This window comes from Martes martes, assembly GCF_963455335.1.
Source record: "Martes martes genome assembly, chromosome: 1".
NCBI classification, from domain to species: Eukaryota; Metazoa; Chordata; class Mammalia; order Carnivora; family Mustelidae; genus Martes; species Martes martes.
Window position 1 is genome coordinate 119,183,367 of NC_137888.1, and position 13,380 is coordinate 119,196,746.

The 13,380-nt window shown below is 52.1% G+C and overlaps 1 protein-coding gene across 2 annotated transcripts in view; it reads left to right on the forward strand.

Moving 5' to 3' along the window:
- Positions 1-13,380, forward strand: part of MYLK (myosin light chain kinase) — a 178,656-nt gene that overhangs the window by 142,582 nt on the left and 22,694 nt on the right. For both annotated transcript variants that reach the window (XM_080799769.1, XM_080799770.1), the window contains 5 exons: positions 2,703-2,735; positions 2,837-2,930; positions 4,189-4,392; positions 10,242-10,459; positions 12,664-12,787. In XM_080799769.1, the coding sequence (XP_080655895.1) occupies positions 2,703-2,735; positions 2,837-2,930; positions 4,189-4,392; positions 10,242-10,459; positions 12,664-12,787 (673 nt within the window). The remainder of the gene's footprint in view (positions 1-2,702; positions 2,736-2,836; positions 2,931-4,188; positions 4,393-10,241; positions 10,460-12,663; positions 12,788-13,380) is intronic.

A 13,380-nucleotide genomic window follows, 5' to 3' on the forward strand; every position in this document is an offset into this window, starting at 1 on the left:
TCTCTGCTCAGCAGGGAGCCTGCTTCCCCCTCTCTCTCTGCCTGCTTTTCTGCCTACTTGAGATCTCTCCTTCTCTCTCTGTCAAATCAATCAATCAAACAATCTTTTAAAAAAAAAATCAGTAACCTTAATCTCACCCTTGGCCATTGGAATTGTTAAAAAGTAAGGGTGTGTCATTCAGTTGGATGTCTGACTCTTGATTTCGGTTCAGGTCATGATTCAGGGTCCTGGGATCGAGCCCCACATGGGGCTCTATGCTGAACGTGGATCCTGCTTGAGATTCTCTCTCTCCCTCTCCCCTGCCCCTCTCCTCTAAAAAAAAAAAAAAATCTCCACTTTAGATTTTTTCCCCAACCAGGGAGGCCTAACCATGTCTGCTCATCTCCCCACGGCAGCTCTTCCTTTCAGCGGCTTTCCATGCCTCCCCAGCCCTGCTGTGACTTCTTAAGTGCCTACGGCCCCAGTTCCAGCAGTGGACGACCCCCGGCTCTGCTGGGGGCAGAGTAAGAATACCTGCTTGTGGCCAGTGCACATTTCCCCTCCACCTGCCTTGATGGCGTTCTGTTGGCCAGGGCAATAAGAAGGCTGAGAAATGGGGCTCCCATGTTTGGGTTTTAACTAGCCGCCCTAGGGCTCCTTACCCCTAAAGGTTGAATAATTAAATTCTCCCTGAAATGTGTGACTCCGTTGCTGCCTTCCAGGTGTTGCTCCCTGGGCATTCTAATGGTCTTTGAACTGACAAGGTCACTCTCCACTCTCAAGTGCAAGTGTGTGATTTAGAAGACTTGCTCGGTTAGGCTGCTGTCCTGCAGCTCTCTATGAAACCCCCACCACTAACCGGGGAGTTCCCATCTCTCCTATCCTTTTTATGGTTCCAGAGCATTTGCTTTCCTGTGATAGAATATTCTTCCCTGTCCCAGTTATGTTTAGTTTTTCATTTCCTCAGCAGCACTTTAAGGACTCTAAACAAGGGGCTCCTGGGTGGCTTGGTCCGTTAAGCTCAGGTCATTGATCTCGGGGTCCTGGGATGGAGCCCCAAGTCAGGTTCCCCACTCAGCATGGAGTCTGCTTCTCCCTCTCCCACTGCCCCTCTACCCTGCTCATGCTCTCTCTCTCTCTCAAATAAATAAAATCTTTAAAAAAATAAAAATAAAAACTAAAAAAAAAAAAAAAAAAAGACTCTAAACAAATTGCAGCCTCTCTTGCTCCTGGAAGACTTATCCATAGGATGAGTGCTGTCCCTTATCACACCCTTTCCCCCAAGTCTGGTTCACACACACACACACACACACACACACGCTCTTGTAAAATCTCTGTCCTCCCTCGTTGACTTCTCTCAGGTCTTTGTTCTGTCTCCTCAGGAAACCTGCCTTGTCTCCATCTGTCTGTGAAACATAGCCCACATCATGACTAAGGAGCACAGAGAACATCACAAAATATGGCACCTAGAGCTAGCTAGTGACACTAAAATCACCTAAATATACATCTCCCTCCTTTTACTGAAGAGGAAACAGGGACCCAGAAAGGAAAAGGCTCTCAGCCAAGGTCAAAAAACATAGTGGCTCCACAGGGACAAAGCTATGCCTAGGGAAGGGAAAGCCCGGAGGGGCGCCTGGGTGGCTCAGTCCATTAACCGTCTGCCTTCGGCTTGGGTCATGGTCCCAGGGTCCTGAGATCGAAACCCACTTTGGACTCCCTGCTCTGCAAGAAGCCTGCTTCTCCCTCTCCCACTCCTCCCCCTGCTTGTGTTCCCTCTTTCACTGTCTCTCTCTCTCTCTCTGTCAAATAAATAAATAAAATCTTTAAAAATAAATAAATAACTAAGTAAAAATAAAAGGAAAGCCTGGAACTCTGATGTGGATTTGTTCTGACGGACACTGACTGTCCCCTCATGCCTCCCCCAACTCACTTCTGACACATCCATGTGAGCAGCTAGCATGGGCTGCTTATGTCCCTTCTCACCACACCTCTCAAACACCTTGCTGGCTTCACTGTGTGCCCTCACCCACCTTCCCGTTGTGTTCCAGCATTTCCTTTACGACCCAACTCAAGGGCTTCTTCTTCCCAAAATAATTCCTCTGACTTACAGTTGCCCTGTCTTGTGTCAGCATCCTGCCCTGTATGTTCAGTTTGTGCTGTGATGTCATGTGCTGGGATTTCAGGGGGATGTAGTTCTCCGTCCCCAACTCAGCTGTAAGCTCCAGGAAGGAGAGATCATGCCTTCTGTGTATTTTGTTTGTATACCCACAGTAGCTTGTATAATACCTGGTACACGGCTGGAACTCCAGGTACCGTTATCTAGTTAAATGGATAAGTAGATTTGATTCTCGGAGCAATTTAAGTTGCTGACTTTCGAGCCGAGCAGAAAGGGGCTGTCACAGTTGTGTCGGTTCTGAAAGTCGGAGAGCCTGGGAGCACTGTGAAGGAGGGTATTTCTAGGGGATCCTGAGGTTACAGAGCAAGGAATGGAGGTGAGCACTTGTGAAGAAGCTGCTGGGTAGGCTGTGGAGGGCCTGTGGTGTGTCCATGGCCCGGGTGCAATGGGGACTGACCCATCCCCATGGCCATTCCCAGTGCTCTGGGCTTCGTGGTCTTGGGCCTGGGAAGCCTGAAGTCTGATGAGGCCCCCAGCATGTTTCATTCTTGATGGTCCTTCACAAATGATCGCTGTGTCCTCTGTGTTCCTCCCTGTCTCCCTCCAGAGCCAAAGGACGAAGTGGAGGCATCAGATGATGGTGAGTGCAGGCCACCTGTCCTCAGGTAGACTCGAGGGATGGGTGGAGGGGGGCGAGAGAGGAATCTGACGGCTCACACTCACCCCACCCCCACCCCGCAGATGAGAAGGAACCTGAGATCGACTACCGGAATGTGACCGTCAACACTGAACAAAAAGTGTCTGACTTCTATGACATCGAAGAGAGACTAGGCTCGTAAGTGGAACGGGAAGTGTCTTTCAGGCCCCCAGGGTTGGGGTGGTGCAGATCCCGTCATTAAGTTCCATGCCTCGTGTCCCCATCTTTTCCTGGGTTTTGCCAACCTCGCATGCCGAGACCCCCTGCAGAAAGAGGAGGTGCAGACCCAGTCAGCAACCCACAAGGGCATCCCCACCTAGGCCCTCTCAGCTACTGCTGGTGCAGCTGGCTCGGCTCCAGGAGAGTCTTGAGCAAGGCCTTCCTTTCCTGTGCCTTCTCCCCCCATCCCCTGCACGGGCTAACAGGGCGCCACCAGGGTCTGGTCGGACTGTCTGAGGCTGCCGTCCGTGTCATCGGCAGGAGTCAGGCAAATCTGAGCCATCTCGCTGTTCAGCTGCTGTGCATCTGTAAAGCCCACAGCCTTGAAAGGCACAGCTGCTCACCACTGCTCACTTTAGGAACCTGGTCTGCACTGTTTGCTCTGGCTGTCCCCTGGAGTATGGACACCCCAGCCCTGAGCCCTCACACCGTCCCCTCCAGCAGGAGCCACCACAGCTGCCTGTCTCCCACTAACTATCCCTGGAGAAGCCCAGTGGAGGCCAAGGGGGTGGGGTTCAGGTTTGATTTCCAGGAGGTTTCTGGGAAATAAAAGGGTGACACCAACCTCATCAGAGTTGCCTACAAGGAGCCTGCCCTGCCCATGGGACCTGGGTCAGAGGAACACCGCACGCCTCTCTCCCACCGTGGACAGCAGGGACCTTCCTGGGCTGTCTCCAGGGCCCCAGCGTGGACACTGGAGCAGAAGGAAGTAGCCACTCAGAAATTCTCTGTAGCTGGGGAGGACTCGCTCCACCTGAAGTCACGGGTCCATCTTTGGCGAAGGAGAGAGAAGTCCATCAGCCAAGATGAAGGCTTCAGCCCAGACAGAGGAGCGGGCCTGGGTGGGGATTGGGTGGGGATGCCGGCTGGGCCCGGCCACGAGGTTGCGGGTGAAGGAGAGGAGGGTTGTCTGAGCTAGAGGGGCACCCCATGATCAAGGGCAGGCACTGCCAAACTTTTCTATAAAGAGCCAGATAATGGCTAGGTGAGGTTTTGGCGAAGCAGAAAAGTGGCCATGGGCAAGATGCACACGCACGAGCGTGGCTATGCACCAATAACATCTTATTTCAAAAAAGAGGTGGGCTAGATTTCTCCCACAGGCCATCACTTGTCAGCCCCAGTGTAGTGGAAAGCTTGGCTCAATCTGCCTTTTCTCTCCTCCTCCTTTCATTCGCAGTGGGAAATTTGGACAGGTCTTTCGACTTGTAGAGAAGAAAACTGGAAAAATCTGGGCAGGGAAATTCTTCAAGGCATATTCTGCAAAAGAGAAAGAGAATATCCGGCAGGAGATCAGCATCATGAACTGCCTCCACCACCCCAAGCTGGTCCAGTGTGTGGACGCCTTCGAAGAAAAGGCCAACATCGTCATGGTCCTGGAGATGTGAGTGGTGGGCTGCGGGCCCAGGAGCCCCTCGAGCATCTCTCCCACTGTCCATACCCAGGCCCCTCTGCCCCAAGGTGGGGAGCATCGCAGGTAGAGCTGTAGCCTGAAAGAGCCTCCCCACCCCCAGTGGCCGGGGGGCACCCCCTAGAACACCACATCTGTACACAGGAGTGGCCCTCACCCACTGACCTCCAGCCCATGGCAGCCTTCACTTGTTTCCATATAACAGATTGGCAGATCTTTGAGGACCCCTGCCCCCCTTTTGCCCCCACCTCCCTGTGAACGTGCCAAGGTTACTCCTAGGCTCCGCAGCTGGATTCAGGGGCTTTGACTTGGAGGTGGCTTTGGAGGAGAAAGGGAGGGACAGAGCAATTTCCTGACTGGCCTTCAAAAGTAGAGGGACCCAGGGTGGGGGGCTTGGGGTGTGGGGGTGCAACCCTGTGCTCTGCAGTCCCCCATCGTGTGCTCGTTTGTGCTTTGACTTCTCACCAGAGGGTAGGTAGTGCTTTCTGGTCTGGGCTGTCCACACACAGGGGACAGATCAGATGCCCTCCAGCCAAGGCTTTCCCGGAATCCGCCATTTCCTCCACTTGCCTCAGCCCCCAAGCCGCTGGCAGGCACGCACACGCACACATGCGCAGGTTCACACCCACCCACCCACACACACACACATAAACACATACGAACGCACATGCGCGTTCTGCCCTCAGCCAGATGTCCTCTGCAGAGGGGTCTGTGTCTTTCAGTTTTCTTTCCTATTTTTCATGAGAAGTTTTTTTTCAGTGTGATACCATCAGATCAAAAAAATTGTGACTGTAAGAACATACACAACAATCAGTTCCCATTCTGACCCCTGTCCCTCATCCACCCTGTTTCTACCACTACCGCTCACACCGGTAACTATTTCTACTGGTTTTGTTTGTATCCTTCCAAACTTTCTTTATGAAAATACAAGCATATATGATTTAAAAAAAAAATACTTCCCACCTTTTAGCACCAAGGTACCTCCTAGCCCCTATTCTATATTTTTGCTTCCTTTTGTTCAGCAGTTCGTCTTGGTGCGAAGGGCTCTGAACGTTTCCGTGGCTGCTGAGCTTCCCATCCGCCCTGCTCCGTGGGATTAGCTTGCATGCAGAAACCACAGTCTCCTGGAGTGGTCTTCCTTGGATAAGACGTTGTGGGGTTTCCAGGCCTTTGCCCTTCCAAACAGTGTTTGTAACCTTGTCCATACATCTCTTCACTCATACCTGTGCACATCTGTAGGAGACATTCCCAGAAGTGTGGTTATGCAAGATCAAAGTGCACGTATGTGCATTTGAAATTTTTAGAAATCTCGTGAAACTGCCTTCAGCTTCCTTACTTGCTTGTCCTGAGCTTCAGGGATCTTAGTCCTTTGGAGAGGATCCTTTCAACACCTTTGTTCCCAGGAAAGGTGAGGCCTCCCCGGGCTTAAGGTGTGATTTTCTCCCCTCACTCTTTGATTGCTTTGGGGTGTTTCCTTCCGGCTTATGCACATCTGGAAAAGCTAGAGGGGCTTAAAAGCACAGACTCAGAATACAGTTTGAGTCTGATAAGTCTCACATCAATCCCAGCTCTGCCTCTTACTTGTTGTGTAGCCTTGAATAAGTTACTCAGCTTTGCTAATTTCTTAGTGTTATTATTGGTAAAAGGAGGATATAAGCTGCCCCAAGAATAACGTGAGGATTAAATGGAATCACGTGTTCAGGCCTAGTGCTCTCTAATTGGGACTTATTCTTAGTCATATGATACATTGACTTTCTCCGTGTTGGGGTCTCTTTCCCACTTAAAATTCTTCCATGAGCATTTTAACACACACCGAGGTGTTGTGGAACAAAAACCTTCCTATTCAGGAAACCTGGAGTCAGGTCCTATTACTGCTGAGCTGTGATTTTGTCATTATTAAATCCTTCCAGTGAGGAGGCATATTGGGATTAGACTCCCTTTTTGGTTCTAAAACTCGACAATTCCGTGGAACTGTAAACTACTCCAAGAAAGTCTGCATTCATGTCTTAGAATCTGTTTTCGGCCCCAATTTGAGCTTACCTGCCCACTTCCAGGAAAGGCCGGCCCATGTCTTGTGGCCTCACGATCACTCCCTCACATTAGCCCTTGGGCTCTGTGCTTCACGGTTATTCCAGAACAAGTCGCTTGGTGCAGCCAGTGCGGGCGTGTGGGGACATGGGAAGAAATGTCTTGTGTTTAGAAGTTAAGCCTTGGGCAAGTTGGGAGAAGGTGCGGGGAGGGGGTAAGAGGCAGCCAAGCCTGGGTAAGGCTGGGCAGCAGCACCAGTGGGCAGAACACCATACTTAGCGTGGAATTGGGAGTTGGCAAGCTGGATGGAAAATGTTGAGAGAAAACATAAGAAGGCTTCAGATGGCCTGGCTTTCGTCCCTCCTCCCCGCACCTCCCCTGTGGCCAGGAGCAAGTCTGGCAGTCACAGATGCCAGTCTTCTGCAATTGGGGTAAGGAGCTTGCCCCTTGATAGGAGCTCAACCAAAGAAGTGGGAGCACATTCACGCTCCATCTGTACTTCCCTTCCAGCTTAAACAGACTTGGCCTTGAGAGGGTAAAGCCTGGCATTCAGTGGCACAATTTGCCATTGCCCTTTTTTGATGGAGATACTAAGAGTAAGAGAAGGACAAGGCCTAGTGATGTAGAGAAGTGAAAATGTCTTCCAGGGTCCCCTCCTTCAGTTCAGCCACCTCCAACACAGTGACAAATCAGAAGCAATGTGTCTTCAGCCTTTCTGACCTCTGATGATGGGACAAGCCACAAGCTCCCATCTTTATTGGGTGTTGTTGCCCAGACACAGGGTTTCCCTTGGGCTCCTGGCCTCAAATCTCGGCTTGTCCTTGGGGAGCGCTCAGGCCCTTCCAAGTGGTGGTGAGACCCTCAGCACTGAAGCAGTACCATTTAGGCTGGGTCTTTCATTGCCCATCTCACTTCTGTGTTGCCATTGGCTAAATTTATCAAAGACTATTCAGTTGGCTGCCAGGAGACAAGGAGTAGAGGGTCTGGGTCTGGAGTCCGCTGAAACACCATGCCTACTGGCTGCCAGTGAGGGCTGGCCAAGGTCTACACTTTGTGGGGGGGCAGTGGATGAATTTGATCCCTTGGGATTAAGTAGCCTTGCTAGATGGTATTCACTCACTCACTCACTCACTGTTCATTTATTAAGCATACATTTCCTCTGGCCCAATCTTGGCCCTTGGCATGATCCCATCTCTGTGGGTGGCAGCTCCTTTCCACCCATAGTCTTGAGTATTTTCAAGAGAAACCTAGGTAGAACCATTAATCGTGTTTCTGTAACCTCTTCCATCCTAGGAGATGGACCACAGGAACAGCTTTCAAAATGCATTAACTATTTTTTAATAGATTGAACCTATTTCAACTTACACTGAATAGGTTACTTCTAGAAAGGCAGTAGTAATTACCTCTACGGCTCAGATTTCTACTACTCATTGCCTCAGACATTCCCAAGGGCACTGCAAATAATGGTTGCTTACTTTTCCAGAATATTTTGCATTTAGAAGCACACATTTTGAGATACCTTGTCAGTGCCACATATTGCCAGGTATAAATAAAGTTCTAGAGATGAGCCAGACCTTTTCCACACATGTTCATAAACAACTTTGAGCCAAGGCAGATCTGATACAAAAAAGTACAGACGAAACCCAGGACTGGAAAGATCATTTCCTCTGGGGAAATTAGGAGTGATTTCTCAGAGGACTTTCTCAGTTAAATTTCCCAAGCTTGTCCCAATCCTAAGAATGACCTGGGGGGCTTATGTAGTATATGGATTCTCAGATCCCTCCCAAGATTTTCTAAATCATAATCTGCAGAGAGGAAGACCTTGAGAGTCTGTATTTTCAAGAAAAGCCCCAATAGGCTCTTTAAAAAAAAACAAAAAACAAAAACAAAAAAAACAAAAAACAGGCTCTTTAAAAAAAAAGTCTTTAAAAATTTTTTTAAATTAATTTAGTTTTTTTTTAAAGATAATTATTGAGCACTTACTATGTCACAGGCACTCTTCTAAGCACGTTACCTGTATTTATTCACTCAGTCGTCACAGCAGCCCTGTGAGGGGGTAAGGGTCGAGGGAGACCTGAGAAGGATAATTCAAGTTTGCCTTGGAGCAGAGCTGTGGAAACGGAGAGCTTGAGGACGCAGGCGCCACCTGCTGGCCGCCCAGGGAAACCCCCCCCCCTCCCCCGCTCCGTTGGTGCGAGAGCGTCCGTTCTAGCGCCTCCAGCGGCCACTGGTGCAGACTGACCTTTCCCGCTCAGCCCTCCTGGAAAGTGTTGGTGATGGAGGCCCACACAGGCTGTGGTGTGCTGGGCCCCATGCTGCGCCCCTGTTTGTCCCTCCCTCAGGGTCACTGCCAAGATCCACGGACTCACCACAGGTTGTGAAATGGTAATTAATATGTGGTGAGCACCTACTGCGTGTCAGGCCTGATGCATTACAAAAGTTCCTTGGATCCTAACGACTCTATGAGGTAAGGACAGATAAAGGAAGCAAGGCTCAGAAAGGTTAAGTACTGTGCCCAAGGTCACACAGCCTGTAAAAGGCAGAGACAGGATCCACATGCAGCTCTTCCCTTCTTCATGATGGCTCCCATTAGAAGAGAGAAGGCCCTTGGAAGAGGATGGGCCCAGAACAAAACCTACCCAGCCTTGCTCAGCTGGTGGACATACAGGCCATTGCAGAACAGAGCTTACTGATGTCTGCATGCTGTAAAAGTCACCGGGGAAATGCTTTAAATTATCTGAGCGGCAAGGAAGGAAGGTGGGTCAGAGGGCTGGGACAGGGGAACGGAAGGGACCCATGTCACTCAGGTGGCAAGGCCATTCGTTTGCACTGAAGGGCAGTATGCTGCTGGCTGTAGCCTCTGGGCCAGTTCTTAGTGGAAGATGCCCACTGGGGGCCCCAGAAACACCTGGGTCAGGGTCCAGAGTCTATGCAGTCAGAGCAAGGGAGCAGGCAAGACGGTTAGTTGTGGCTGGAAGGAGTAACTGATGCCATAGGGTAATGGGTAATGGGTTGCAGCCGATGAATGTCAGAAAATGTGCTGGGGCTCCTTATTATTGAAGCTATTTTGCTTTTTTCTTTCTTTCTTTTTTTTTTTAAGATTTTATTTATGTATTTGACAGGCAGAGATCACAAGTAGGCAGAGAGGCAGGCAGAGAGAGGGGAGGAAGCAGGCTCCCTGCTGAGCAGAGAGCCTGCTTCGGGGCTCGATCTCAGGACCCTGGGATCATGACCTGAGCCGAAGGCAGAGGCTTTAACCCACTGAGCCACCCAGGTGCCCCTGAAGCTATTTTTCTGTCTCTGGATGTGTGGAACAAATGCTGTGAGTGTTGTGAGTCTTTCAAACGTCAATTCTCCCTGACTAGAAGACATAGCTGGGGCACAAGAACGAGCCCTTACACATCTGTGGTCATTCGGGGAAGGAGGCCGCCTGGTGGTTACCCTTTTTGTCAAGCCGAGGAGATTATGTCTGACTCACTCAGCTCATGATCGCCTCTGAAACTGCCCAGCCCGGATGCTTCCTTGAGTCCCCCAGCAGCTTAGTGGGCAAGAAGAGTGCCCCCCACCCCCAGCAGGAAATCAGGAGGCCCGGGCCCTCCTCATACAGGGGAAACCAGGATCAGCATAACAGAGCAGGGGCCCAGAACTCAGAAGTGCCCGGCCCCCCTCCTACCCTGGGCTTTGCTGCCTGTTCCCCACTCCCGCTGCTCCTGCCCTAGACTGCCCTGGGCCAGACTCCCTGCCAGCCTGCTCTCCATGCTTCTGGGAGCTAACTGTTGTTCCCGCCCCTGCAGCGTGTCGGGGGGTGAGCTGTTCGAGCGCATCATCGACGAGGACTTCGAGCTGACGGAGCGGGAGTGCATTCAGTACATGAGGCAGATATCAGAAGGGGTGGAGTACATCCACAAGCAGGGCATCGTCCACCTGGACCTCAAGCCCGAGAACATCATGTGTGTCAATAAGACCGGCACCAGAATCAAGCTCATCGACTTCGGTCTGGCCAGAAAGCTGGGTAAGGCCACCCACCTGTCCTGTGCCCACCCACAGACAGTGATTGTGTTACAATGCACTGGGCATTGGAGGGAATGCGCTGGGTTGGAACTAAAGTCAGAGGTCGTGGGGGCTGCTGAGGCTCCTGTCCTGCCCCGGCCACCCACTAGGCTTGGCTTGGAGTCTCTATCCCTTATCTGTAAAATGGGTTAATGGTAGTCCCCACCTGCTCCAGCGGTGGGAGAGGGGAGGGTCAGGGGCATTCATACAGGTGCAGTGATGAAAGTGGTGCCTGGCACACAGTGAGCCTTCTGTAGGTATTCGCTGTTGACTTTTGTTGTTGTCACTCTCCCCTCTTGCGCTTTCACTCTGGGGCCTGCGGCAGCCACTCATTTTGGTGATGGTGCCTGCTCCCATTTGTATCTTTCGCAATGATTTCCGGAGCACTTTCACATACTTGCACTGGGTTCTCACAGCAGCCCTGCAAGAGCGGCAGGGCAGATTTTCGGAGCCCTGGTTTAAAGACCAGGAAGCAGTAGCTTTGCCCAGCAGGTCCCACCACGAGCCAGGAGAGGTGCTGGGGCTGGAACAAGGACCCCGGACCTGGCTCAATGTTCCCTGGGGCCCCACTGCTACTCCTGCCTCAGCTGGGGGACAGGTGCCAGGGGCCTTCGCGTCCAGCCCTGCAGCTGTCTTCGGTCTGTGATGTCTGCCTCATGCCCTACGCATGTGCCCCCTGCCTGCTTCACTCTTTGATGTCCCACTAAGTGACAAAACAGCCTCACCCTCTATCCCCTGACCCCTGTCCTCTCACCAAGGAGCCGAGGGCTGGCACAGACTGGCCTTTCACCACCCCCGGGGCACTTGGTGCCAGGGCACCCCATTACAAAGAGGACACTGAGGCAGCGAGGTTCTGCTAGGCTGACTTGCTGTGCTCCGCCTGCTGAAGACGTGGTGTGGGGGCAGCAGGTGGTGCACAGGGCCCACCTTCAGGCAGGAACCACTCACAGTTTGAGCAGATAGGGTGCTTCTGGCCCCAGGACCTGGTAGCATTAGAGCCCCAGTGACACAACGTGCAGGCTCCCGCGGTGAGAGATACGTGGAGATAGCATGTCTCCCATGGCCTGGAGAGCTGGGAAGGGCTAGTGTGTAACTGGAAGGGTTCAGGTTGGAGTGGAACAGAGCTGTTGCATCTGAAAGCTGTTCAGTGGTCTGTCTTCGAGCATTTACTGCGGCTCTGTAGTGACGCAGAGCAGGTGTGGCCCACAGGCTAAATGTCTGCCACCCCCCACTGTGGACAAGATCCTCCAGGAGATGGTACTGTGCAGTGGACATCCTACTGGGCATCTCTGGTCCTTTCTGGCTGAGTGACAGCAGCCTGGGGTTAAGGTCTTTCCTGACTCTCCCCCTAGTAGCTCCTGGGAGGAGAGACAGGTGGGGGCAAGGGAGTATAGCTTAGGAGTGGGACTACTTGGGCTTAGGTCCTGACCCCCACTGTTAAATGTGGGTAAACCGCTTGCCTACTCTGGGCCTCCCTTTCTTCCTCAGGAACAAGGATGTCATGCCGCCTTCAGGATCGTTGAGAATATTGAACAGGAAAGTCCTTATGAAACAGGCAGCAGGGTACAGAGGACATAGAGAATGTTAGAGATTATTGCCAAGCACAAGTCACTGTCCCTTCTGGGAATGCTTGGGAGAGACAGACATGTGAAAAACCATGCTGGGGGTGGGTGGTTGGTAGCGCCTGGGTGGCTCAGTTGGTTAAGCCACTGCCTTTGGCTCAGGTCAGGATCCCGGGGTTCTGGGATCAAGTACCATATCGGGCTTCCCCTACTCTGCGGGGAGCCTGCTTCTCCTTCTCCTTCTGCCTGCCACTCCCTCTGCTTGCTCACTTTCTCTCTCTCTCTCTGTCAAGTAAATAAATAAAATCTTAAAAAAAAAAAAAAAGAAAGAAAAACCATGTGGGGTGCAGGGGCTTCCATGGCCTCCTTTCCCCGTCCCACCCCTCCCCTGACACTGACAGGGAGTACATGGTCTGTCAGTTTCACCAGGGCATTGTCGAACCAATTCCCAAGGAGGCCAGGTGTCCCCGTGCCATTCTCAAGGGGAGAGCATCCAAGAGCCAGGTGTTGTCTGTGTCCCTCCCGTGCACACGGATGGCATTCACTTATCATGGGTTGGCTCCTGAATGTTCTGGTGATTGATCCCTCTCCATCCTGGTTACAGAGAATGCGGGGTCTCTGAAGGTCCTCTTTGGCACCCCGGAGTTTGTGGCTCCTGAAGTCATCAACTACGAGCCCATTGGCTATGCCACAGACATGTGGAGCATCGGAGTCATCTGCTACATCCTGTGAGTCTTGGGCACGTGAGGGAGGGGCAGAGAGCCCCACAGGAGGGTCCTGGGCTGCCCTGCCACTGAAGGGGCTAGTGTGGGTGTTGGTGGAGAGCCCACCTCAGAGTCAGGAGGGCAGCAGCTCCTATCCCATTCCCACCAGCCTGCCCCACTCCAGTTTGCCCAGTGGAGTCAGCAGCCCCTGTTGCACTCCTGTCGGGGTGGCTAGCGCTGACGCTGACACCCCATTCTGGGCCTGTCACTGTCCCTCATGCTGACCAGGCTGGGGTCTTCAGTCAGGAGGGTGGCGTGGGGCTGGTGCCACGTAATTTACCCTTGCTTGTGTAGGTAGGTCCATGGAGAAGGAGGCAGGGAACGCAGGTGCACCTCTGTGGGCATCATCATTGTCTTCAGAAGACAGCACCCCATCCTCATGGCAGGGGGACCCCAGCAACCAGCCTCATCCCTGAGTCCAGTATATGAGCCCGTTATAAGCACTTCTGATGAGAGAGCCCTCAGCAGACAACAGAAAGCCACGCAGGAATCGGAATTGTGGAATCAGGTGGACAATATGAAGCCACTTTGGTTAATGATGGCAAGAATGCCCACCA